At 46.3% G+C, this 26,996-nt stretch overlaps 1 protein-coding gene across 2 annotated transcripts in view; it reads left to right on the top strand.

Moving 5' to 3' along the window:
• The window catches only part of LOC146871829 (FACT complex subunit SPT16-like), a 321,517-nt gene that overhangs the window by 51,798 nt on the left and 242,723 nt on the right, over window positions 1-26,996 (top strand). For both annotated transcript variants that reach the window (XM_085599782.1, XM_085599781.1), the window contains exons 5-7: window positions 24,886-25,032; window positions 25,480-25,631; window positions 25,879-26,051. In XM_085599782.1, coding sequence (XP_085455908.1) covers window positions 24,886-25,032; window positions 25,480-25,631; window positions 25,879-26,051 — 472 coding nt within the window. The remainder of the gene's footprint in view (window positions 1-24,885; window positions 25,033-25,479; window positions 25,632-25,878; window positions 26,052-26,996) is intronic.

A 26,996-nucleotide genomic window follows, 5' to 3' on the forward strand; every position in this document is an offset into this window, starting at 1 on the left:
CTGTAACACCCCTAAATCTAGTATTTAGGGTAACCCTGAACCTTCCTTCCCCAGATTCCGAAATCCGAAGAAGAGCTAGAAGAAAGAATACCTGCCCTGCAGCTGCTAAAAAGAGGAAGACACCAACTGCTTTGGCCCCAGCACTACCGGCCTGTCGACCCTCGAACCTGTTCCTGCTCCAACCCGGCATCTCTTGTGGCCAGCAACCTCACAAACCCCGGAGGACCTGACTACCTTTTGGCTGTAAGCCCCTGGGACTCCCATGAGTAGAGGCTCTACTCAAAATCTACTTCTACTCCCTGGCATCAGCCCGGAACCGCGAACCCTTCACACTCTGCACCTGCCAAGCCTGGCCTGTACCGGAGTGAACAAAGACCACTAGGACAACCCCACGGCGACTGTGACCCCGAGTCTGGCACCCAAGGACTTCCCTCGACGCTCCTGAAGACGCCTACAGCCTCAGAACCAGGTGCCCCCCCAACCGCGATCAACAGAGGGTAAGATTTCCCGACACCAAAAGGCGCCCCGGGGCTCCCTGTGGCCAACTCTGGGGTACCTACCTATCCTCCAAAGCACCCTGCACCCAGCCCCCTGAGTGGTCCTGGCAGTGTACCCTCTACACCTATCTACTTTCCCATTTGCCCTGAGCAAGTGACCAGGAGCCCAGCTCCCACAGCCGCGTGGCCTTCTAGTCAGCAGCCACCAACCAAGGCCCCCCTGCCTCCCATAGGATAACATTGGGCCTAACTCTCTCTGAACCCGGCTGCCCCTGTGCCGCTGAGGGTGTAACAACTGTACCTACCTGACCCTCGGAGACCCCTGAGTCTATGCCCAGAACCTTCACTCTTGCCAGTCGAGTACTTACCTTAAAGCCGATAACTCAATTTTCTCCATAGGGTAACATTGACTGGTTTTTCCTGAAATTTCTTCTAAGTGTGGACTTTTCAAAACTTAAAATATTCACCAAAAATCAGCCGAGTAACAAACGAAAATACTCACCTGCTCTTAGGTGAGCTCCCAGTGCTTGATCTTGGTACCCAGCACAACCGTACTTACCAGTAACTCAATTTTCTTCCATGGGAGACCATTGACTGTTTTTCTGTGAAACTTCTTCTAAGTGTAGATTTCTGCAAACTTCAAATATTCTTTAGAAATCGTATAAATTGGGAAAACGTAATTACTTACCTGTTTTGGATAAAGGTCCCAGTACTGAGTCTAGGCACCCAGTACTGGATTACAGAAGTAATGAGAACATACTATACTTGCAATTTGAATTTTCTTCCATAGGGAATCATTGACTGTTTTTTATGAAATATTTTCTAAGTGTCAACTTTTAAAATGGCAAAATAGTCTAAAAATCATAACGGTAACAAAGTTGACTTTTATCACTTGTTTCTAACTACTGTCCCAGGACTGAATCTAGGATCCAGTCCTGGAATCACAAAAGTAATCCTAAAAGTAATCTATTGCAAATAACTTGAAACTTCCATTGAACTCTGCATTATTGGGTTTGAAATAGTGTTGCCTATTGCAACCACTTGTAACTTTCTACAAAAGCCAATTGCATATTGCAAACGTATTTATATAAAGCATCTCATCCTGAGAAAGTATATTTTAATACCTATTGTTGGTTCTAAAATAAAACAAACATATATTTGTTTATATATAAACCATTGGCTTAGAGTTCAGTTATTGAGTGTGAGACCATTTGCTGACTGAGGGTGTACAACAAATGCTTTACACTGTCCTCTGATGCTGCCTTACTGCTTGACCAAGCTACCACTTTAGAGAGTAAGGTTATATCACTTTAGCTTCTGCCAAACCTCTGGGGACTGTGGACTCTGTACACCCTGTACCTATTTGGGAACTGTATATACAGAGCCACTTTCTCACAAGGTGTCACGCATTTATAGACTTCTACGACCGAATACATCGAAACTTAACGAGAAGACACGTAATTACTGGGAATCGCAGTTCGGAGGTACACTAAGCGAGAAAGAAACCCAATTACTATGGTCCTCCCCTACACAAAGTAAGATAACCCCGGTACTAGCTCAGACAAAATTCTGGACACTACACAAACTACACTGGACCCCAGTGCGCCTGGCGAACCTAGGCTTGAACACAAATGACCAATGCTGGAATTGTAATAGCGGAAGGGGGGGATCTGGCTCACCTCGTATATCACTGTCCTAAAGTCAAAGCTTACTGGGAGAAGATCTTTGCCTCTCTAAAAGAAATGTTAGGTGTTCCCTTAAAACTGAGTTGGCCACCCTGGTAACAGCCCCTATTAGGACAGAACCAATCACACAACAGTATAGCGACTTACTTGATCGCCTACTAACAGCAGGTGTAAAAATGGTTCTAAATAAGTGGAAAGACACATCCAAGGCATCGTTGGCTTAACTGGGTGACCTATCTTAGAGGTGCAGATGCGATAGCCCTACGAGACTCAACGTGGAGACAGCCCGACAGTGGGCATCCCTGGACAAGTACTTAGACCCCTATGAACCTCCATGAAGAAGTCTAGTATAGCGACTTGACTCCAACCTCTCTAGACAATCGCGAGTAAGTTTTTCTCTTCTCTCTCCGCTCTGGTCTCTTCTCTCTGCTCTGGTCCCTTCTTCCCTGTTCCCTACCGGTGACCCTTTACTAGAACAGAGGGTGAAGGGCAGCCTGTAAGGAAACAGAAATAAACAAACTGTACCTCAAACGGTACAACCAACAGGCGCTGCCCTGTAACATCATGCGAGAAAAAGGTGCATGTTATGTCTACTTTTTTGATTTTTTGTTTGTTTTGTTTTTGGCTTTTGTATATGACAAAATCTCCAAAAATCTTATTGAAATAAACAAAAAAAGAAGCTGCAGTTTGAGCAAATCCGGTGTTCATGGGAGAAGCAGTCTTGGAAGTGAAGGCAGGAAGGTCCTCCGGGGTTTTCAAGGTTGCTGGCTGTAGGACACACGAGTTTCGCAGGAGCAGGTTCGAGGGGAGCCTGGCTGGTAGGGCTGTGGCCAAGTCAGTGGGCGTCGTCCTCGTTAGCTGGATGCACGGCTGTTCAGTCCTTCTTTTCTTCTCGTCTGGCTGGATCTGAGGAAGCAAGGTTCAGGGTGCCCCCTAAATACTAGATTTAGTGGCGTTACAGGTAGGTAAGGGCAGGGACAAATGGGTCCCTTCCCTGGGGTGGGTACACCCCCTATCATGCCACGCTCCAGTGGGAGGGGGGCAGGAGCCTGTCCCTGGTTGGCTAGGTCCCCCCCATCCTCAAGGATGGCGGGGACTCCGAGTTGTGCTTCACCTCGCCTACCCCACCTGAGGGGTGGAGTTGGCAGAGGTGGGCACACCTCTTTCCCTCACTTGTTTTTCCTGTGGGTCTCCCGCTCAAAGTGGGGGGTAGAACCAGTGGGGGCCAGAATCAGTGGGGACCAGTTGCTGCAAGCAGCAAATGGTCTAGGGAGGCTCGCAAAGGCAGCATGCCTTTTGAAGCTTCCCCTTCGTTAACCCTGCCCATCCTGGGGGAGGAGGCTTGGCACCTCGTCCCAGGATGTGCATTGGTTCAGGCCCCCGAGATCAGCAGGCCCTCGACCCAGGGGTCCCGAAACATGTCTGTTTGTGGCAGCCTAAGCAGCCACTCAGTCAGGTCACTAGAAGTTGGTCGAGTTTCAGGGGGCATCTCTAAGATGCCCTCTGTTATGCATTTTACATTAAACCCACACTGATGCCAGTGTGGAATTTAATGTGCTGAGAAGTTTGATACCAAACTTCCCAGTCTTCAGTGTAACCATTATGGTGTTGTGGAGTCCGTAATGACCAACTCCCATCACCATATACTCCTAATGGCAGCACTGCACTTACAGTGCCCAGGAATTGACTTGGGCACTGTAGGGGTAGAGGGCTCATGCACCTGTACCCTCACCACTGGTATAGGGCATTCAGCTAGAGGGGTGACTGATGTATGCTATGGCAGTGGTTTGTGGGCATGGTGCACAGGGATGGGTGCCATGTCGACACTTCACTTTGTTCTGCACCAAGACACGCAGTCTGCAGAGTCAGTGTGTGTGTCTGTCTGTCTGTCAGGGTAAAGGACCTCTAAGGGTGGCACAAAGTGTGGTGAAGGTGAGTGATCATGTGGTGGCCCTGAGTGATGATTATACTGAATCCATTGTGCAGGCTTAGTGACCGGCACAAGACACTTGATAATAGGACCCCTAGGTGGCAAACTGCAGAAGCCACGCTGAGGTCAACTGCACCATCCATTACTCAAGCACATGACAAAAATATACAATCCGCTAACATAAGGAATTGTATAATAGAGTGGGATAAAGCTGCAAAACTGCACGGCGGCCTCAGGATAAACCGCTTGACAAACTGTAATCACCGACACTTGGACCCAACAGCGTAGCGTGGTACCGGTCTGCAAAGCACTTCAGCGCCTCCTCAGCAGTAGGAAGGGCTATATAAAGACCCATACCATACTTGAAACTGCCACTTGTTCACTTAAATGGCATGTTGCAACCACTGCACATGATTTATATACCTTCAAATAATTTGAGAAGATCAGAAAGCAGGCGCTGATGCATTGCTGTCGCAAAGGGACAAAACCATACAAATAAGTCATCCAAAAATAAAAATATTAGTTGATCAATGCCAGTTGTATTAACTGATCCCAATACCCCTTGGGAAACATTGTGGCCCACATTTTCCAAAGATTTGAACTGGCCTGATGCAAAAGACAGCATCATATACTTATTTTCAATGCCTGGGTATGTAGGACGTGTGAGCGCCCACGCAAAGTATAGTAAATGTTGGGCAAATTTTTTATAGCCTAGCAAACTTCCAGGCATATAGTCCAACTGGTAGGAGGATCAAGAACGTGGGTGCTGTTGCAAACTCCAGCCATGCCCATAACTATACAAGCCTGAAATACAACATAGCCCCCCTGAAACACAATATTGCCCCCCTCAGCAGCATGGAGCAGAAAATCAATAGTGCGGCTGTGGCAATGGCACTGTGTGGAAGGACAGTGAATTAAATGCCCACACCAATGGGGATCAGATTCTTGCTAGGATTTGGGTCTGGCTTCAGGGGTGACTTCCGTGGTGGAGTTATCCCCTACCTATGCCTTATCACCAGCAGCTCCATCGGCAGCAACCTTGAATAAACACTGGAAAGGCGCAATGCCAGGAAGGTGCTGATCAGGGACACTGATTGAGATGGAGGGGAGGGGCAGGGAAATGCAGAGTCTGACGCGGCTAGATAAAATAAATATCACCTTATCAGGCAGATCCGTCTTTCAGTAGGGGCTTTCAGCAGGAAGTTGAAAGACATTGATGAACAGCAGCAGAGGCGTTCTGGGGTTTAAGGGTCTAGAGAAGGAAAGGGAATAAAAAGGGGGGCAGCTGGCATCAGACTAGGTCGGCCAGTCAAACACCCGTGCCTCAGCTGTCCGGTACTTGCTGAATGTTTTTGGCACATGCAAGATCAAAAGGTGCACATTTTCTCACATGATAAAATGTGGCGTAAGTGTATTTTTTGTAACCAAGACCCTAAAGTTGGCTGTCAGTTGTCTTTCAGGGTGTAACCTTACCCTCGGTGGCTAGTTTACTGCAGCATAGACAGTCTTCTTTTATAGAAAAGAAAATCGGTGTTATCTGCAAGCAAAAAAAAGAAAAAAAACTGTGCTTGGCATTTTGGTTCTAGACTAGATAGCTTATTTCTGATCCATACAGCAAGTGGAATAAATAGTGTAAAAGAAGTAACTGACAGGAAGAGAAAAACAAGATAAACACCGGTTATCTTTGAGCAGCAGTTTAATTAAAAAACAAAATGGTGGATTCCTCGTGCCATAACTGCATGCATGCTTGGTGACGCATGTGAATGCATACACATCACTGCGTTTTTTTATTTCTTTCTTTGCCAATGCATTTCAACATCAGAAAGCAAGCATTTTTATTTTTGCCAATGCGCAAACTGCATTGGCAAAAAAACATTAGCTAACGAGGGAGGCTGCATTGCTTTTAAATGAAGAGACAAGCTGGCTGTCAAAGCCTGGTTTTTAATTTCATCATTTAAAACTAAACACATATGACCCCTTCCATCTGCCTCTAATTGATTCCGCCAACACAGCCAGGAGAGAGTTTATATTAGATAGTGACCGATGACAGGTCCGTGACGTGCTTCTGTAGCGCAGTAGGTGGGGGCGTCTACCTGCTGCCAGTGACACTGTGGCCAGCACTGCTGTAGTAGTGTTTAGTGAAGCAGTTTGTCGTATTGGAGCAGGCGCAGCACAACTGGGAGAGGCGAAGGTGCTATGTGACGTGCAGTGGTATAAACACGTGGTTAGAGACTCAGTGGCATGGCGAGAGGCAAGTACTGTGTGATGAGGAGAGAGAGATGTGCAGTGTGAAGGGAAGTAGATTGTGGAGGTGAGGTGAAGTCATATTGATGTGGCACGGGGCAGAGTAGTAAATAGATGCTGTCAGTGGCACAGGAAGAGTAACGCTGTGATGGTTGATGGGCGTAGTGGCATTGGGGAGGTAAAGTGGAAAGATGAGCGGTAGTGTAAGAGACCAGCGGTACAGTGTGAAAGGGAGGGGTACAGTGTGAAGCTGAGCAGTGCAGAGTTAAAGCGAGGCTTACTATGATAAGGAAAGTAGACTGCGCAGGTGATGTGTAGTGACCGAGGTAGCATGGGTACAGGAATGGCGTGAAGGAGAGAAGCATAGGTACATGAAGGAGGCACAGAGGGTGATCATATAAGGAAGACATGAGAAGCACAGGTGAGTGAAATTACGCTTGCATGAGAGTAGAGGGAAAGACACTGGCTAAGAGAAGAGGCAGAGTGGCAAGAGAAGTAGATTGTACAGGGGAGGAGGTGCAGTAACATTCAGGAGGTAGAATAGCAGAGTCTGAAAGAAAGCGGCACATGTCAGGGGAGCTGTAGTGACAGAAGGAGAGCTGTGGAAATCTTATCTGGCGGTACCGGAAGTGATGCGTTGTGCAGTCACACAGAAGACGAACGGACAAGCTGTGTGCCCTTCAAGCTGCAACCCGTAAGCCGCTGAAGGCCGAGGGATGCTGTATTGTGTGTTGTGGCTGGCGTGCTGCAAGTGGGGCAGTGGCAGCAGAAATAACGGCATGCTCCGTGCTGTAATCCAGGAGCTGCAGTAGGCCGAAAGCTGCTGATCTGTGTGCTGCAGCCTAAGTAACACAAGCAGGGCAGTGACAGGAGCAGAAAATTGAGGTACTGATGTGGAATGAACCCGAGGGGCGGGCGGTACCTGTAGTGGAGTGACAGCTGAGCTTTTTACGGCACTGTGGTCAACTGAAGCCCATGGAATTCTTGGTGAAGCATAAATATTCCAAGGAATGGTGACGGCTGGTCGGCCATGCAGGCTCAGGCAGTAAGTGCACTAGGCTCCCCGGTGACCTGAGTTAAGCCGGTGCTGCTTGTTCTTAGCAAGCATTGCCCGCACAACAAGCATAACGTGCGGCCGCGGCCGGGAGTTGAGTGCGCGCGCAAGAAAGTGCAGAAGTTAAAGTGATCGCGCTCCAGATGGCGCCTCGGGTGCTGCAAGCTGGCGCGCGCGTACACGCTCGCGTGAGCGCAAACGCTAGGCCAGCCAAAGCAGCTTGTGGCTGCACTTTTAAAAACGCCTACTAAATGTCTCGCAGAGCAGCGCATGCACTGGCTCTAGTGAGACCTAAAAAGGCAGGCTAATTTGTTTTTTTGGGTCGCAAAGGGAGTGTGTCAACAATCCTTTTTAAAACATTCTACATGAACTACTCCCAACGTTCATTTAAGGGGAGTTTTACATTTATTGCTTATCATAAATAGCTAAACAAGCCACAATTCAGGAGCTGTTACTTTCTTGCTACTAAAAACATCTTTATATCATGGTCTGATTCTCCCCCAGGCCCCCAAACCGAGCAGGGACTTAGCTGGGGGGGCATTTGCACTGGTGCTTTTATCAATGACTTTTGCACGTGTGTATGCATCTGTGCGAACCAATTTATATCCGGTTAGTGGACCTTAACCGTCCTACATAAGGATTACAAACACACCTTACAAAGAGTTGAGAGGATATATGTGTTGAATGAATGCTAAAATATCCAATATTTTACCTCAAATTCCTCCTATGGCAAACGGAAGAAATATAACATGTTTTCCACTTTGTATCCTTAAATGCATGCTTCTGCTGTTTTAATTTCTGTATGGCAAAGCAGCTGTTGGTGTTTGCGCGCTCAACTTCCTGAAAGATCTAAGTCACAGTGCACATTTGTGATAGAGCGTGCAGTTTGTGTTAAATCGCCATGAGGTGCTTCAAATTGACCCAAAAAATATTGCATCACTTTCAGCTGTGGCCCTGAAACATCTTTATACATAACAGAGCATTATTGGCAAAGTCAAAAGGTCTAGCCTTGACGAGCTGAGGCAATTTTTTTTTTTTTAGTTTTTACTTTTTGTGGTAAGCATATACCACAAAAATTAAAAGATGAATATAAATTAGAGAAAAAACATACTGACTCCAAAGGGTGTCCGTCATACATAATATGTATATTTATTAAAATATAGTGTATATAATTTCAATGAAACCGCATGTGTGCTTCCTAGCAGGCAGGTAAACACATTCTTAACTTTCAGTGCACATAGGAGGAAAATGACTTATTCAAACTGTTTTAAGATTACAAAGCCGCTAATACAATTTTATTTGCGCACAAAACATTTTTTGATGTAATGTGCATTTTTAAAATAAAAAGGGTTTCTTTATCTGTCCTAAGCAGCCTACCTACCGGGAGCACCCAAATTGTTTTCTTAAAATTATTTGTGATGCTTTTATATTTTTCTTTATGTAAACAATTATTTCCCAGGACAAGACTGCCACTGTTAGATGGCAACATGCTTTCTTTTCCTTTTTAATTTTTATTGGGCATATGCTCACAATTAAAATCCATGCAATCCTCACACCAGTTGACCAAGGGCAGACCTATTGGGTCTGATAAATAATGGTTTGTATTAGTGTTTTTTTTATACAACACTGAATGTAGCATATTGTACAGCGCCTTTGCTTGTTTTTGAATTTCTCAAGAAGCTGAAGATCTACCTTTTCAAATAACCCTCTCCCTTACGTTAGGCACACACCAGCTCAGCACCAGCATATGCTGCGGGGTGATGGCGATATAAAAAATCTCTTTAAAAAATAACCAGTGAGAAATGAATTTAATAAATTGCGTTATTATATTTAATATTTCATTTTAATATATCATATTTGGGGAGGAATGCGGGTCACTTGGTGGTTTACAAACAATGTAAACTTGTTAGTAATAGAGGGCTCATATTAATTGATATATTTATATCTTTAGGACTCAGTATTTATTACATGGTTCTCCTGAGGAAGGCTGATTAGCCGAAATGCACGTAGAGAATAGGAGATCAATGGAGTACCCTTCACAAACTAAATAGAGTAAATAGATGAAGAAAAGCTGGAGCATCTTCTATACTCTGACCATTGGAGAGTACTAAATAATGGAATAAATAAGATTTGTATTTGACTCATTGTTTGGAACCTAAACTATAATGTATTTATTGTACTTGTAATAGGTTCGTGTCTATCAGACTTTGTCTATGTATGTTATGTGTTTCAATAATATTGGAAGAAGACATAGATGTGTCACCGCTGGGTATTGTTGTGAAGAGTATGGGTTATGAGTGGTGTGATTGAGTGAATGATGCAGGATGTTTTATATAGGTTGTAGAGTCCAGTAACCTAAGAATTTACACTATTAGTTTTTTCCCCTGTCTCAGGAACTGATATTTGAGTAGAAGGGGTCCCTTCATATGTACATTGTGCACCTGGAACTGTTGAATATTGTGCTGCATTGCTAAATACTTTTAAGGTTCCAAAAGCGAGGGACTGGCACGTAACTTTGCACCGTCAAATACAATTTTGTTCTCACATTTGCCCTGATGGATCGATGCAATAAATGTATTTTTTGTTCCAAACAGGTAATGCACATTTTTTTTTTTTTGTTTTTTTTTTTTGTTTTTTTTGTGCGGGTTGATCGGTGTAAACTGTTAAACAAAAATAGCATTCTGATGCAGTCTGTACTGAGTCAAATTAATGCATTCATATATGTTCATGTCCAGTGCTTGCTACAGTTGTCAATTTGAATGCAAGCTGCCTCCTCATAAAGCACTCTAATGTCTTTGGGCCAAGTTTGCGCTATATAAAACTGCAAAAAAGTCACTGAGGTCTATTATCCTTGTGCATCAGTGCCAACAGCTTATGCTGCCCATTAGTGCTCATCTCACACTGTGTCCACCAGTGTTCAATGGTGCAATATCACATGTAGCCAAATCCATTCCTTGAACTTGGAGTGACCTTTCCAGGAGCTGCATACCTTGGAAGGCTGGTGAACATCAACAAGTAAGCGAGTTTGTATCAATAACAAACTTTGCCAAGGCCCATATCTACCATGTTTATGACCTAATTGTGAGAAAGTGGCTCTGTATATACTCTTCCCAAATAGGTCCACAGTCCCCAGGGGTTTGGCAGAGGCTAAAGTTAGATATAACCTTACTCTCTAAAGTGGTAGCTTGGTCGCGCAGTAAGGCAGTATCAGAGGACAGTGTAAAGCATTTGTTGCACACATTCAGTCAGCAAATGGTCTCACACACTCAATAACTGAACTCTAGGCCAATGGTTTATATATAAAAAATGTTTGTTTTATTTTAGAACCAACAATTGATATTAAAATATAATTTCTCAGAATGAGATGCTTTATATAAATACTTTTTCAATATGCAATTGGCTTTTGTAGAAAGTTACAAGTGGTTGCAATAGGCAACACAATTTTAAACACAATGCATTGGGTTCAATGGAAGTTTCAAGTTATTTGCAATAGATTACTTTTAGGATTACTTTTGTGATTCCAGGACTGGATCCTAGATTCAGTCCTAGGACAGTACTTGGAAACAAGTGATAAAAGTCAACTTAATTTTTGTGATGATTTTAGACAATATTTTACTATTTTAAAAGTTGACACTTAGAAAATATTTCTTAGAAAACAGTCAATATTCCCTATGGAAGAAAATTAAAGTTGCAGGTATAGTATGTTCTCGTTACTTTTGTAATCCAGTACTGGGTGCCTAGACTCAGTACTGGGATCTTTATCCAAAACAGGTAAGTAATTAAGTTTTCACAACTTATACGATTAGAATATTTAAAGTTTGCAGAAATCTACACTTAGAAGAAATTTCACAGAAAAACAGTCAATGGTTTCCTATGGAAGAAAATTGGGTTACTGGTAAGTAGGGTTGTGAATATTTTTCAGGGTCAGTGCTGGGCACCAAGATCCAGCACTGGGAGCTCACCTAATAGCAGGTGAGTATTTTCGTTTTCGTTACTCGGCTGATTTTTGGTGAATATTTAAAGTTTTGAAAAGTCCACACTTAGAAGAAATTTCAGGAAAAACCAGTCAATGTTACCCTATAGAGAAAATTGAGTTATCGGCTTTAAGGTAAGTACTCGACTGGCAGAGTGAAGGTTCTGGGCATAGACTCAGGGGTCTCCCAGGGTCAGGTAGGTACAGTTGTTACATCCTCAGCGGCACAGGGGCAGCCGGGTGCAGAGTGAGTTAGGCCCAATGTTATCCTATGGGAGGCAGGGGGTCCTTGGTTGGTGGCTGCTGACTAGCAGGCCACATGGCTTTGGGAGCTGGGCTCCTGGTCACTTGCTCAGGGCAAATGGGGAAGTAGATGGGTGTAGAGGTTACACTGGCAGGGCCACTCGGGCGGCTGGGTGCAGGGTGCTTTTGAGCCTTTGGGCGCTCAATTGATTTCAATGGGAAAGCTCCGGTTTAGGAAAAGACTGCAAGGTCTGGGACGAAGGTTCTTCAGGTGCCACTACCACTTCGAGTGGCAAGTTGGATATTTGGAGGATAGATAGGTACCCTGGAGTTGGGCACAGGGGGCTGTGGGGCGCCGGGTGCAGGGGTGACTTTTGGTGTCGGGAAATCTCACCCTCTGTTGATCGCGGTTGGGGGGCACCTGGTTCTGAGGTTGCAGGTGTCGTCGGGAGCGTCGAGGGAAGTTCTTGGGTGCTGGACTCTGGGTCAGTCGCCGTTGGGTCGTCCTTGTGGTCTTTGTTCACTCCGGCACAGGCCAGGCTTTGCGGGTGCATAGTGTGAGGGGTTCACGTTTCCGGGCTGATGCCAGGGATTAGAAGCAGATTTTGAGTAGAGCCTCTACTCATGGGAGTCCCAGGGGCTTGGAGCCAAAAGGTAGCCACGTCCTCCGGGATTTGTGAGGTTGCTGGCCACAAGAGATACCGGGTTAGAGCAGGTTCGAGGGTCGACAGGCCGGTAGGGCTGGGGCCAAAGCAGTTGGTGTCTTCCTCTTCTTAGCAGCTGCAGGGCAGGTCTTCTTTCTTCTTGCACTTCTTTGTATTTCGGAATCTGGAATCTGGGGAAGGAAGGTTCAGGGTGCCCCTAAACACTAGATTTATGGGCGTTACAGGTAGGTGAAGGGCAGGGACCAATGGGTCCCTGTCCTGGGGTGGGTACACCCCCTATCCTGTGGGGGGGGGGGCAGTAGCCTAGTCCTGATTGGGCAGGGCTCCCCATCTTCAAGATGGCGAGAGCCCGTGATGGGCTTCACCTCGCCTCCCCCAGGGGTGGGGTTGGCAGGCTGGCACATTCCCTGGCACATTCCCTGTCCTTATTTGGGGTTTCCGGCCAAGCTTCCCGCCAGAGTGGGGGGTTGCAGTGGCCTGGGGAAGCTCACAGAGACGGCAGGCCTTTGAATCTTCCCCCTGCCCATCCTGGGGGAGGAGATCTAGCACCTCGCCCAGGATGTGCATTGTTGCAGGCCCAGGAGAGCAGGGGCTCTCCTACCCAGGGGTCCAGCAACATGTCTGCTGTGTGGCAGCCTAGGCAGCCTCTCAGACCAGACGTGGATTGTAGATTAGGTTTCAGGGGGCATCTCTAAGATGCCCTCTGGGGTGCTTGGTACATTAAATCCCACACTGGCATCAGTGCAGGTTTAATGTGCTGAAGTTTGATACTAAACTTCTCAGTCTTCAGTGATGCCATTATGGTGCTGTGGAGTTCGTGTTTGACGAGCTCTCAGCACCATGTACTCTTAAATGACAGCACTGCACTTAGTGTCCAGGAATGGACCTGGGTACTGTAGGGGCACAGGGCTCCTGCTCCTGTGCCCACACCACTGGCATAGGGCACCCAGCTAGAGGGGTGGCTGATGTATGCCATGGCAGTGTAGGTGGTGGACTTTGTTTTGTCCTGTACCCAGACACTCAGCCTGCAAGGGCAGTGTGTGTGTGTTGGGGTACAGGGCCTCTAAGGGTGGCACAATGAGTGCTGCAGCCCTTAGAGGCCTTCCCTGGTCACAAGGCCCTGGGTACCTAGGGTACCATTTACCAGGGGCTGACATGTGGCCAGGGTTTGCCAATTTGTGTTTTATGTTTTAGGGAAAGAACATAGGCCCTGGGCACCTGATTGGCAGGAGTCCAGGGCACACTCACTCAAAGTACATTCAGCAATTCAGCAAAAAGTGGGGGCATACCATGCAAGAAAGATGGCACTTTATCACAAGAGGGCGCAGGTTTAAGACGCTCAGGCCAGCACTGTTCGGACCATAGTTCATGGTCCTTCCCGAACAGTAAGTTTTGCTGGCGTTAAGCTGCAAGTAATTGGCCGCCATCCAATCAGCCACTGCTAAAATATCCTCCTTGAATTTCTCCAGATTGTCATCACAATTCTTAGAGGAGATCAGCAGTTGGGTGTCATCAGCGTATGACACCAACGCAAGCCCTCTATTTTTTGCTACCGCAGCCAGGGGGCGAACATAGATGTTAAACAAAAGCGGGCTCAAAACTGAGCCCTGCGGTACTCCCTGATGCAGAGCAAACTCCTGGGATGGAACGGAGGCACGGACACTTGAAAGGACCTTCCCTCTAAGAAGGAGCGGAACCAGCCCAAAGTCACACCCTCAACACCGATTTCCTGCAAACGAGTTAGTAAAATTGCATGTGAAATGGTTTCGAAGGCGGCGCTTAGATCTAAAAGGATCAAAGCCACTGAGTCATCCCTGTCCAAACTATCCCTAATAGCTTCCGTTACTGCCAACAGTGCAAACTCTGTCCCAAGACGCGCTCGGAAGCCATGTTGAGAAGAATCCAGAATGGAATTCTGCTCGATGTACTCCGAAAGGACAGCGTTAATATGAGATTCCGCCACCTTTGCCCGAAAAGGCAGCTGAGAGATTGGCCGATAATTGCCTGGTTCCACGGGATCCAGGGAGGGTTTCTTAAGCAGTGGGATAACTTTGGCATGTTTCCATACCTTAGGAACCACTGCAGAAGACATAGATAAGTTCACCAAACCCACATCCCAAGGAGCGATCACAGAGCGGAGCTGACGAAACAAGGCAGGGGTCAAGGGATCAGCCGGGGATCCTGACTTGATCTTCAGACAGAGTGCGTCAAACTCGTTGGATGATAGAGATGGAAAGGATACCAGGCTATTACCCACCATAGTGCCCAGTATATTCGGAGCCTCCCTCCCAGCATGCAGATCTGCCGTCGGCAGCTTAGAATAGATCTGCTCAACCTTGTTCAAGAAACGATTAGCCAGCTCACTACACTGTTGGTTAGAAACAATCGGGGAGGATGCCACTGAGCCTGCACTTTTCATACCTTTAAGCAAGGCAAATATCGACTTAGCCGGATTAGTACTTGCCAAGATTTTTTTTAGCCACGTCGGCTCGCGTCTTCCGGATCAGTCGGTGATACTGTTTAATGGCAGCCCGGTATTCTAACTTAGCTGTGACGTCATAAGAGCCTCTCCAGACACGTTCCAGCTGCTTACACCCTTTTTTGGCTAACATAAGTGATGTGTCAAACCACGGGTTAGAAGACCCTCTACATCTTGCTCCCAAACGGGCCGGGATACAAGTATCCAGACCCCGAACAACCCAGTCATGGAAGTAAGAAATTGCTGCGTCCATGTCTGGGGGCAATAAAGAAACAGAAAAGAACAGTTCCTCCTCAAGGCTAGGGTAGTTAGAGTCGCTAACTGCCTGCTGTTATTTGGTCACAGGAGGGAAATCTAAATTTCAGATCTTGTTGCCCTCACACACCTGGTAGGGTGTCATGCTTCATCATCGGGCGCTCCTCGTCGGACCGGCACTGTAATGTCCAGGCCTGGTGGCATCTTTGGCGGAGATCTTCTGATCTGAGAACGCCATATTATGATGAATGTGAGTGCAAATGTGGAAGTCAGTGATTTCTGATTGGTGTGGGGACTTGAAAGACTAAAATAGGCCCTGGCCCCTGAGTAGTTTTAATTGGTTTTGTGTGGGGCTGGGACTAAATAAAACCAGGGAGGCTACTATGGAGATTCTAGGTATCAGGGTAGCCTTTAGTTGACAAAGGTCAACATGTTTCGTGTCTTCTATGATCTAAGTCGGGCGACACTTCGTCAGGACCATGGATAGAACTACAATTGAATACCCTTGATATGATAAACGGGTAAAAAGATCTATCACAACTAGTAAAGTATCCCTAATTCAGGGTCTTTGAATATCAACACCGCCTCAGAATGGAGGGGTAGAGGCTTCATAGATGAAGGAGTAGCGACCGGACCAATGGAACGGTCCCACAACAAGCGAAGTGGGCTAGCCTTACTCGACAACCGCGTCTGCTCCTCACCTGGATGTGGGCAATAAAGGCCTATTGTTAGCCAAACAAGCAGATAGTTGGCAGAGAGCTAATTTGTGCCAGTGACGTTTCAGCACAGGGGCAGAAAATGAGCGTACAGCTTTTCCCTGCAATCGCAACACAAAAGAAACCAAGAAATGATCCGTCCAGGCCTGGGGAGCCGGAGGAAAGACCTGTAAAGGACATAGATTGGAAAATATAGGGTCCAATAAGTGCCCTGCCACATGCGTACTCTCAAGGACGCATTGCACTAGCTGAAAGGCCTCCAAATCTCCCAGCATGTTTGAAATTTCCGCTTTCTCATGCATCTCAAAATGAAGGTTAAGATCCCCCAAGATGGTGAAGTTCGAAGCCCTACCCGCGTATCGTGCGACTTTACTCAGAAAATCCTCCCTGAAGCCAATTGCGGGGCCCGGGGGCCGATAGACTAAAAGGCCGGACATAGTGAAATTAGGGCTCAGCATAGCTTTGAACACTGCACTTTCACATTCCGCAATGTTCTCTTAAATAAAACTACAGTTAAAAACATCTTTAATGATCATTGCAATGCCACCACCACGCCCACCCTCTCTATTGACTGTCTTCAACACATAACCTTGGGGAAGGGCCAACCGGGGCACGGCCACAGAGTCCTGCGTGAGCCAAGTCTCTGTTAAAAATAAGGCATCTGGGGCCTCCTCTATTAGCAAGTCGAAACACCTCCGCATGGTGTTTCACGAGGGACTGACAGTTCAAACTAAGGAACTTGTACTCTGCAGCCTCTGGGGGGGATGGTACTCTATCCGCCCCTGGCAGCTGAAATGAGCAAGACTTACACTTAAAGGAGTCAACCTGATGCTCCGAGCAGAGCACTTGGCTTCCAGCCCCAGAAGTTCCTCACACGAATGGCTGATAAAATCGGTGGGAACTCGGGCAGGGTGCCTGGAGACCGGCGACTGACGTGCGCGGACAGGCTTGCCTTAGGCACGCCCGCTGCGCGGCCGCAGTAGTGCTGGCATTTAATGTCGCTTGACCAACAACTAGCCCGTAAACCCTCACACCCACCAAGATGGCGCCTGTCCTCCTCCCAGTCCCTCCTGCCTCCGCAACAGTCAACCGACCTCGCTGCCCCCCGTAAATGACTCGGTGTGGCAGAGAGATGAGGTAATGTGAAATGTATTGTTTTAAAAGCAGTCTCACACAGTACTTTAAAAAAACAGCCTCACATAGTATACTATATTTAAAATTGAGTGCAGGAAAGATACATACAAACGCAACGCTAACACGCAGCACGCTACCCGATTCTGTCTCCCGGCTCAAGCCTCAGGAGTCATATACCACCCTATAGTGGTAGGGGGGCATATGCCTCTCTGGTGGGGTCTCCCCCCGCCCCCCATCTGCAAGATGGCGGAGACTGAGAGTTGTGCTTTACCTCGCCTCCCCCACCTGAGGGGTGGGGTTGGCAAAGATGGGCACACCTCCCTTCCTCACTTGGCTTTCCTGCTGATTCTCCCACCCAAAGTGGGGGTCAGAACCGGTGGGGCCAGTACCGATGGGGGCCAGTTGCTGGAAGCAGCAAAAGGCATGGGGAAGCTCACAAAAGCGGCAAACCTTTAAAGCTTCCCCTTCGTGGACCCTGCCCATCCTTGGGGAGGAGCTATGAAAAATGATTGATCTTAGACCCAATTCAGCAATAGCAAAACGAATCAGGGGAGCCTTTTTGGATTAATGCTGGCTCAAAGGTCAACACATACCTATACATATTAATTAATTAGCACCCTGAAAATGAAGGGAAAAACACACCTGTATACAGTTCAGATCAACAGTTTTTTACTTTGTTATTCATAAATGCGTCCACGTTGGGTAAAAACATTACCACATGTCATCCATAATATGAAAAATAGGTTGCGACTAGAAAAGGGTGTAGGACAGGAAAGTAGTGCTCGTGTCGTTTGAAAAGGTTAGATGGAGGGGAAAAGAGGCTTTAGATAATCAACTTGGTGATCTATTCAATATAGGTACTGGGTCTTGATTTAACAACACCGCCCAGTACAATCAGACCTGTCCATATTCATATACAGTAGATAATTAAAACATTCTTTTATAAGTATATTCGTGCAATAATGCACCATTAGAAACTGGGGCAAGGAGGTCTATTTGAGGTACAGGTTCTTGAAGGAGGTAGGCGTCGACGTTTCAACCCGACATGTGAAAAGGGTGGTTTTGGACCCCGTCAAGGGGAAGGGGCAACCTTAAGAGGTGAAGATGAGATTAATACCATATATTCTTAACCAGAGTACCAATGTATAGAAAAGGTGTGGGTACTGACCTATGCCTGGCACCAAGGTTGGGCTGACCAGGTAGCTATTTCCAATTGGTAAATAGTCGAGGGAAAAATAAATCCTGTTAAAATCTTAAATAGGCAACTAAACCAAAATTGTGCAGGGTGCTAGCCACAACTACATACCCACAACAGCTGGTCGTGAAGACTCAAGTCAAAGTGCAGCTGCACAATGACTTAGTAATTTACGAAGTGTTGAGTATTCCAAAATTATTCCAAAGTGAGTCGTCAATCCATTCTCTGTTGAATAAAAAGAAACAAAGGCCATCTATCGGGCACTGACTGGACGCAAAAAAACAAAAACGAAAATTATGCCATGGCTCATAGCATCCTATCAAGGCCTACCTTAATACATAGTACGCTGCTCACGAAGAGAACCCGCTTCCTGGGAGGTGTGAAGGTGTGAGAAAGTGGCTCTGTATATACTGTTCCCAAATAGGTACAGTGTGTACAGAGTCCACAGTCCCCAGAGGTTTGGCAGAGGCTAAAGTTAGATATACCCTTACTCTCTAAAGTGGTAGCTTGGTCGAGCAGTAAGGCAGTATCAGAGGACAGTGTAAAGCATTTTGATGTACACACTCAGTCAGCAAATGGTCTCACACACTCAATAACTGAACTCTAGGCCAATGGTTTATATATAAAAAATATACACTTGTTTTATTTTAGAACCAACAATAGGTATTAAAATACACTTTCCCAGAATGAGATGCTGTAGGTAAATACTTTTGCAATATGCAATTGACTTTTGTAAATAATTACAAGTTGTTGCTATAGGCAACACAATTCTAAACACAATAATGCATTGAGTTCAATGGAAGCTTCAAGTTATTTGCAATAGATTACTTTTAGATTACTTTTGGAATTCCAGGACTGGATCCTAGATTCAGTCCTGGGACAGTACTTAGAAACAAGTGATAAAAGTCGACTTAATTACTGAGATGATTTTTAGATAATATTTTGCCTTAGAAAATATTTCATAGAAAACAGTCAGATTCCCTATGGCAGTAAATTCACGTTGCATTTATAGTATGTTCTCGTTACTTTTGTAATCCAGTACTGGGTGCCTAGACTCAGTACTGGGACCTTTATCGAAAAAAAGATAAGTAATTACGTTTTCAGAAATTATAATATTTCTAAAGAATATTTAAAGTTTTCAGAAATTGACACTTAGAAGCAATTTCACAGAAAAACAGTCAATGATTTCCTATGGGGGGAAATTGGGTTACTGGTTTTCGTTTTTGTTACTCGGCTGATTTTTGGTGAATATTTTAAGTTTTGAAAAATCCACACTCCAGTCAACGTTACCCTATGGAGAAAATTGAGTTATCGGTTTAAAGGTAAGTACTCGACTATCAGAGTTAAGGTTCTTGGCACAGACTTGGGGGTCTCCCAGGGTCAGGTAGGTACAGTTGGTTCACCCTCAGCGGCACGGGGCGGCCGGATGCAGAGAGAGTTGGGCCCAATGTTCTCCTATGAGAGGTAGGGGGGCCTTGGTTGGTGGCTGCTGACTAGCAGGCCATGCGGCTGTGGGAGCTGGGCTCCTGGTCACTTAGCAAAAACCAAAGGAAATGATGGACGGAGTGTTGAACATTGCAAGCACTCACCCCCAGTCAACTGTTCTGGGTTTAATCCATCACCGTTCTTTAGCCCACTCCGCCACCCGAGTGCAGACATGGCCATATGCAAATCAGTCTGACCCTGTGCCTCATGGGAACAGTCCAGCCCGAACTGCCAAGCCATGTCTTCCCTGGACCGGAAACAAGCTTCCTAGGACCGGTTTCTGGCATTTCAGCTGTCTTCAGCCAGGCTTGCTTGAATCCAGTGGCAAAGTGAGCAAGGGACTCGCGTCTGAGCATACCCTGCAAACTTATGGCGAACAAAGCAAAAACCAAAGGAAATGATTCTGGTTCTGAGGCTGCAGGCTTCTTCAGGAGCGTCTAGGGAAGTTCTTGGGTCCCGGACTTGGGGTCAGTCGCCGTGGGGTCGTCCTCATGGTCTTTGTTCACTCCGGCACAGGCCAGGGTTGGCGGGTGCAGAGTGTGAAGGGTTCGCTGTTCCGGACTGATGCCAGGGATTATAAGTAGATTTTAAATAGAGCCTCTACTCATGGGAGTCCCAGGGGTTTATAGTCAAAAGGTAGCCAGGTCCTCCGGGTTTTGTGAGGTTGCTGGCCACAAGAGATGCCGGGTTGGAGCAGGAGCAGGTTCGAGGGTCGACAGGCCGGTAGTGCTGGGGCCAAAGCAGTTGGTGTCTTCCTCTTTTTAGCAGCTGTAGGGCAGGTATTCTTTCTTCTAGCTCTTCTTTGGATTTCGGAATCTGGAATATGGGGAAGGAAGGTTCAGAGTGCCCCTAAATACTAGATTTAGGGGCGTTACAGGTAGGTGAAGGGCAGGGCCCAATGGGTCCCTGTCCTGGGGTGGCTACACCCCCTATCCTGCCTCTCTCCTGTGGGAGGGGGGCAGTAGCCTAGTCCTGATTGGGCAGGGCTTCCCATCTTCAAGATGGCGAGAGCCCGGAGATGTGCTTCACCTCGCCTCCCCCACCTGAGGGGTGGGGTTGGCAGGCTGGCACATCCCCTGTCCTTATTTGGGGTTTCCGGCCAGACTTCCCACCAGAGTGGGGGGTTACAGTGGCCTAGGGAAGCTCACAGAGGCGGCATGCCTTTGAAGCTTCCCCCTGCCCATCCTGGGGGAGGAGATTTAGCACCTCGCCTAGGATGTGCATTGTTGCAGGCCCAGGAGAGCAGGGCTCTCCTACCCAGGGGTCCAGCAACATGTCTGCTGTGTGGCAGCCTGGGCAGACTCAAAACAGACGTAGATTGTAGGTTATGTTTTAGGGGGCATCTCTAAGATGCCCTCTGTGGTGCTTGGTACATTAAATCCCACACTGGCATCAGTGAGTTTAATGTGCTGAGAAGTTTGATACCAAACTTCTCAGTCTTTAGTGTTGCCATTATGGTGCTGGGGAGTTCGTGTTTGACGAGCTCTCAGCACCATGTACTCTTAAATGGCAGCACTGCACTTACAGGGCCCAGGAATGGACATGGGCACTGTAGGGGCACAGGGCTCATGCTCCTGTGCCCACACCACTGGCATAGGGCACCCAGCTAGAGGGGTGGCTGATGTATGCCATGGCAGTGTAGGTGGTGGGCATGGCACATTGGAATGTGTGCCATGTTGACGCTTGGTTTTGTCTTGTACCCAGACACTCAGCCTGCAAGGGCAGTGTGTGTTAGGGTACAGGGCCTCTAAGGGTGGCACAATGAGTGCTTCAGCCCTTAGAGGCCTTCTCTGGTCACAAGGCCCTGGGTACCTAGGGTACCATTTACCAGGGGCTGACATGTGGCCAGGGTTTGCCAATTTGGGTTTTGTGTGTTTAGGGAAGGAACATAGGCCCTGGGCACCTGATTGGCAGGAGTCCAGGGCACACTCAGTCAAAGTGCATTCAGCAATTCAGCAAAAAGTGGGGGCATACCATGCAAGAAAGATGGCACTTTCTCACAGAAGGCGACTGATTGAAAAAGCCCGGTACTTAAACACTGTTACCGCGAGCGCATCGCATGTACACAAAGAAAAGTGTGACGGCCCGGTAGGCGTGAATGAAGACAGACTGCAGCAACCGAAGGCACTCTGGAAGGAGGAGCGTCTATCTCAAATACAGTAGCTGAAGGAGCGCTACAACGGCCTTCGGATATGATTACAGCGTAAAAGTGGCACAATAGGAAATGGTGGAAAACCACATAAATGAATTGCATACAACACATAAATGAATGTATTTACAAAGTGATATGTACAGCTCCATGACATCACAATGGATGTAAAGTGGTCACTAAAAAAAGACTCCACAAAGGCTACAACATGAATAGTGGCACATCAATAGGTACACGGCCCACAATCAATTTATACAAAATTATAGGTTCATGGCGGTATGTACAAATATTTGCAACATATTTCGTAGGAAAATACCTAGTGGCAAACTGTGTGCAAAGCCCAATTGTTTAACATAAAAAGGGGGAATTGCATGGGCTTAAAACAATGTATACCACTAATGTAAAAGAAATGGAGGACATTATTTTCACAGTAGGTGTATAGACCTAAACTGGGGTGGTAACGTGATATCTTTGGTAAGGGGGGCACAATTATATGTGTGATGTAGATGTGCATGATAAGAGTTGAAAAAAAAAAAAACTCATCAGGCACAACCAGGTCTAATAGTCAACCATTGCTGAGGGTGGCTGCCTGCCTGCCCGGCAATTTCCTCGTGTTCGTTCAGGCCCTTTGATGTGGTGTCGAGTGACAAACCATTTACACTCCATAAGACTGAGTGTTGGTGAAGTTACCCCCTCAGGGGTTCACAGTGACTTTTTCAATAACCCACCATTGGAGGCTCTCTGGTGGATGTCCAAACCTTAGAAAATGTTCAACTAAAGGGGCTCCCTCCACTTTACAACGTACACAACTGTAGAGTTGTAATATGCGTGTCTTTATTTTCTGGATGGTCTGCCCAATGTATAGAAAATCACAAGGGCATGCAATTGCATGTATAACTCCAGCGGTATTAGTTAGTGTGGGCTCTCATTGTGTGGGTGTATCCATTGTGTGTAAATCATGTGCCTGTCCCTGGTTGGCTGAGTCCCCCCCCCCCCTCCCCCCTGCTCACCATCTCCAAGATGGTGTGGACTGGAAGTTGTGCTTCACCTTGCCTCCCTCACCTGAGGGGTGGAGTTGGCAGTGGTGGGCACACCTCTCTTCCTCACTTGTTTTTCCTGCCGGTTCTCCCGCCCAAAGTGGGGGTCAGAACCAGTTGCTGAACGAAGCAAGTGGCCTGGGGGAAGCTCACAAAGGCGGCAAGCCTTTGAAGCTTCCCCTTCGAGAACCCTGCCCATCCTGGGGGAGGAGGTTTGGCACCTCGTTCCAGGATGTGCATTGTTTCAGACCCCCAAGAGCAGCAGGCTCTCGACTCAGTGGTCCAAAAACATGTCTGTTGGTGGCAGATGAAAGCAGCCACTCAGCCTGGACACTAGTGGTGGGTTCGTTTTCAGGGGGCATCTCTAAGATGCCCTCTGTGTGCATCTTTCATTAAATCCCACACTGGCCTCAGTGTGGGTTTAATGTGCTGAGAAGTTTAGTATCAAACTTCCCAGTTTTCAGTAAAGCCATTATGGTACTGTGGAGTTCGTAATGGAAAACTCCCAGCGACATATACTCTTAATGGCATTACTGCACTTACAATGTCTAAGAATTGGCTTAGACACTGTAGAGGTACAGGGCTCATGCACCTGTACCCTCACCACTGGTATAGTGCACCCAGCGAGAGGGGTGGCTGTTCTGTGCCAGGGCAGTGAGTTGTAGCATGCCATGGCGACACTTCACCTTGTTCTGCACCAAAACACGCAGCCTGCAAAGGGTGGGTAGGTGTGTGTGTATGTACACGTACAGTGCCCTTGGTACCTGTGGTACCATTTACAAGGGGCTGACCTGTGGCCAGAGAGTGCCAATTGGGTTTTGTTTTCAATGCAGTTTTAGAGAAAGAACGTAGACTCTGGGTACCTATTTGTCAGGATGCCAGGGCACACTCAGTCAAAGTACATCAGCAGTTTAGCAAAATGTGGGAGCAACCATGCAAAAAAGAGGGCACTTTCTTACTGCACCCCTGCACTCCAAGCCCCTGGGCCTTCGTGAGCTGAACCGACGGTGGCCCTACGACACCCTATATCTCTACTTGCCTCTGCTGTCCTTGGTCTGCCTCTTGCAACTGCCTGTGCTATGCCTGCAGCCTTCTTTGTCAAAAGAAGAAACTCCATTGTAAAGCATTGGGCGCCCAACGCTGATTGTGCAACCTGCACCGGGCAGTCCCTGTGCCACTGGTGTATGTCTTGGGTGCAGCTTTGTGCCCCACATGCTAGTCCCAACCCCCAAAGCTTGGCCCCTGCAAACCCGATCCATTGACCTTCAAGCAGTGTGGCTCCAAGCACCCCCAGTCTCATTTGAAACGCATTGGGCCGACCTTCAATTTTGAACCATGCACCCGGCTGCCCCTGTGCCGCCGCCGCTGGTGGTGGTTTTGTTACTCACTTAACCCTTTGGTCCCAAGCACTGGAACTGTAAGTGTGATACCTACTTGTTTAACCGCATTATTGTTTTTCTCGTAGGATAACATTGAAGTTTTCAGAAAATATTCTAAGTGTCAACTTTTGAAAGTGAAAAGTATTTTAATTTAAAAACGTACCTTATTGCGAAGATCTTGCTCTTAAAATATAATACAAGCTAAGTATATTTATCTAAAATTGGTGTGGATCTCCTTTTGGAGTTGTCATCCACACTACCACTAATAAAGCACTTTGAGCTTTACATAGAGCCCTGTACACTTTTGGGGAACCCCTGGAATCTGTTCACTGTATAACCACCTAGAGGCAATATCCTATACAGAGCCAGCTTCCTACAGGGGACATTGCTGTTGCACAGCCAGTTGTATGGATACATATATGTGGTATATATGTAGTACAAACCTAACCAAAATGCAATGGAAGGAATAGTTGATTTTTGTACTATTACTGGATCAGAGTTTAGTATTCTTTGAAAAGGTGAGTCTTAAGCTGTTAAGTTGCATGTCACAGGATGGCCTGACACTTTGCTAGTCCCGATTCCCCCCCCCAAACCATCCAACCTTTCAGTGTGTGGTAAATTCTTCGTTTTCTAAAGACTTGTCAGGGTAAACATTAGACTTCTGTATGCAGAAATATGTTTTTAGGTGCTTTTTGCATTAGTCAGTGCTTGAAATTTTGCCCCGTCTCTTCATCTGGTTTCTTTTTTCTGTTTCTCACTTGGCAGGTTGATATTAGTGCAGTGGTGGCATACACAATCGCTGTGAAGGAGGAAGGAGAGCTTGCCCTCATGAAGAAGGCTGCCAGCATTACTTCGGATCTCTTTAACAAGTTCTTCAAGGAGCGAGTGATGGAAATTGTGGATGCTGATGAGGTTAGGCTCAAGACTCCACTTATTGAAATGGAAACACTCAAATGCAGGGCCTTTGACCATTCTGTGTGCCTGCTCTTACAAGTATGGTCACCATGTGTACTTTTACCTATTGAACCATTTTGTTGGATATTTGAATGTGTCTTCTTAATTTGCCATTTACCTCATGTTCTTTAGTGTATTACTGTTTTATAATGTGTCTTAAGGGTTTTGTTCACTCCTTTCCATTCTAGCTATAAATGTGTGTGCGTATCTCTGTGAACGACTATGCAACCAATGTCCATAGAGTGTTAAAGAGCATTTTGGAATTAATAACATTGTTAAGCGCGCCACCTGATTGGTTGTTTTTTTGCAGTTAATACAATTTCCAGAAAAATACATTTACATCAAACAGAGTAACACATCAGGATTTACTTTTCTTTTTAAAATAATTTTTCACTGTCCTTGCAGAAAGTGCGTCACAGTAAGCTGGCTGAGTCTGTGGAGAAGGCTATTGAAGACAAGAAATACTTGGGAGGAACCGATCCCTCTACTGTCGAAATGTGCTACCCCCCTATTATTCAAAGTGGAGGCCACTACAATCTCAAGTTTAGTGTGGTGAGGTGAGGAAGTGATGCATGCAGTGATACGATTTCTCTCACTTGCTGTCTCACTCTCTTTCACTCCAGCAAAACCTCAGACACGTCTTTTCTGTCATGTGTTTGGAAAGGGATGTGAAATTGTAATGCCTCTGTAAAGTGTTACAAGCCCCTGCAGGCACATTTCCAAAGGTTACAATACGCTGCAGTTTCTTGCTTGGGTTTGAAATGTGATTTATTAATTGCCAGTCTCCTCCTTTCTCCATTGCAGTGACAAAAACCACATGCACTTTGGTGCCATAACCTGTGCCATGGGAATCCGTTTTAAGTCCTATTGCTCCAATCTTGTGCGCACGCTGATTGTAGACCCTCCACAGGAAGTGCAGGACAATTACGGTTTTCTACTCCAGCTTCAGGAGGAGATCCTGAAGGAGTTCAAACATGGTGAGAGCAAATTCTGCTTTTCTGGGGTTTGCGTGGTGCACCTCATGTGATGTCAATGAAATAGATCAGGGTGTGGATTATATCCCAGAAATACAGAAACTGTTTCTAATTTTTTTTTTGTTCCGTTGCATAGTTCAGATACCACTTGGATTATGTGCTATTTATTATCCAGTTAATTACGAAATGCTCATTGACTGGATGGAAATCTGAGCGGGTTTTTTTTTACTTGGTTGGCTTGAAGCTAGGTACACATTTTTTTATTTTATTGTAATAACACACCATGCCCTCCAATTAAACTTCATGCAAAGTACCATAACACCCTGTTTTGTTACCACTCTTGTCTTAGTATAGCAACCTTGTGATACACGAGTGAAGTTGCTTGTTGCTTATCCGGTCAAAATATACAGAGATGTGATCTTGAGTCCCTCCAGAAATATGGCACTTTGAATGCTCTCGGAATGTTTGGTTCTTGTGCGCAGTGACTACCGGTCTTTTGACCATAGATAGGAAGTAACTGTTTGGGATTGATTGTGAACAGTGCCAAGGACAAGCTTTGGAATAATGGGCTCACATGTTACCATCATATTTTGTGCCCTGAAGAAGTCCCTATGTTAAGGGACGAAATGTGTTGGCTTTGTCCAGGTTCGGGGTTTTTTCTATGGAAACGAGAAATAGTGAATGCTAAGAACATACTGTCCATGCTTTTGATTTGTATGCCTAATACCTATTATTAGTCTGATTTCTGACTTATTGTGGGTCTTGAACCTAATGTGATTGAATTCAATGTGACAGATTTTGCTTTTGGGTGTCTGTTCTTAACTAAGCGCTCCTCCCACTTTTTTCTACCGTTGTTGTCTTTGTGGCATTCTGGACGGTTGGTCCTGGAAGTGAGCATTTGTTTTTTAGGAACTATACAGTGTTTGACAATAATATACCATTACCGTT

Source organism: Triturus cristatus, chromosome 1_1 (genome assembly GCF_964204655.1).
Source record: "Triturus cristatus chromosome 1_1, aTriCri1.1, whole genome shotgun sequence".
Lineage (NCBI taxonomy): Eukaryota > Metazoa > Chordata > Amphibia > Caudata > Salamandridae > Triturus > Triturus cristatus.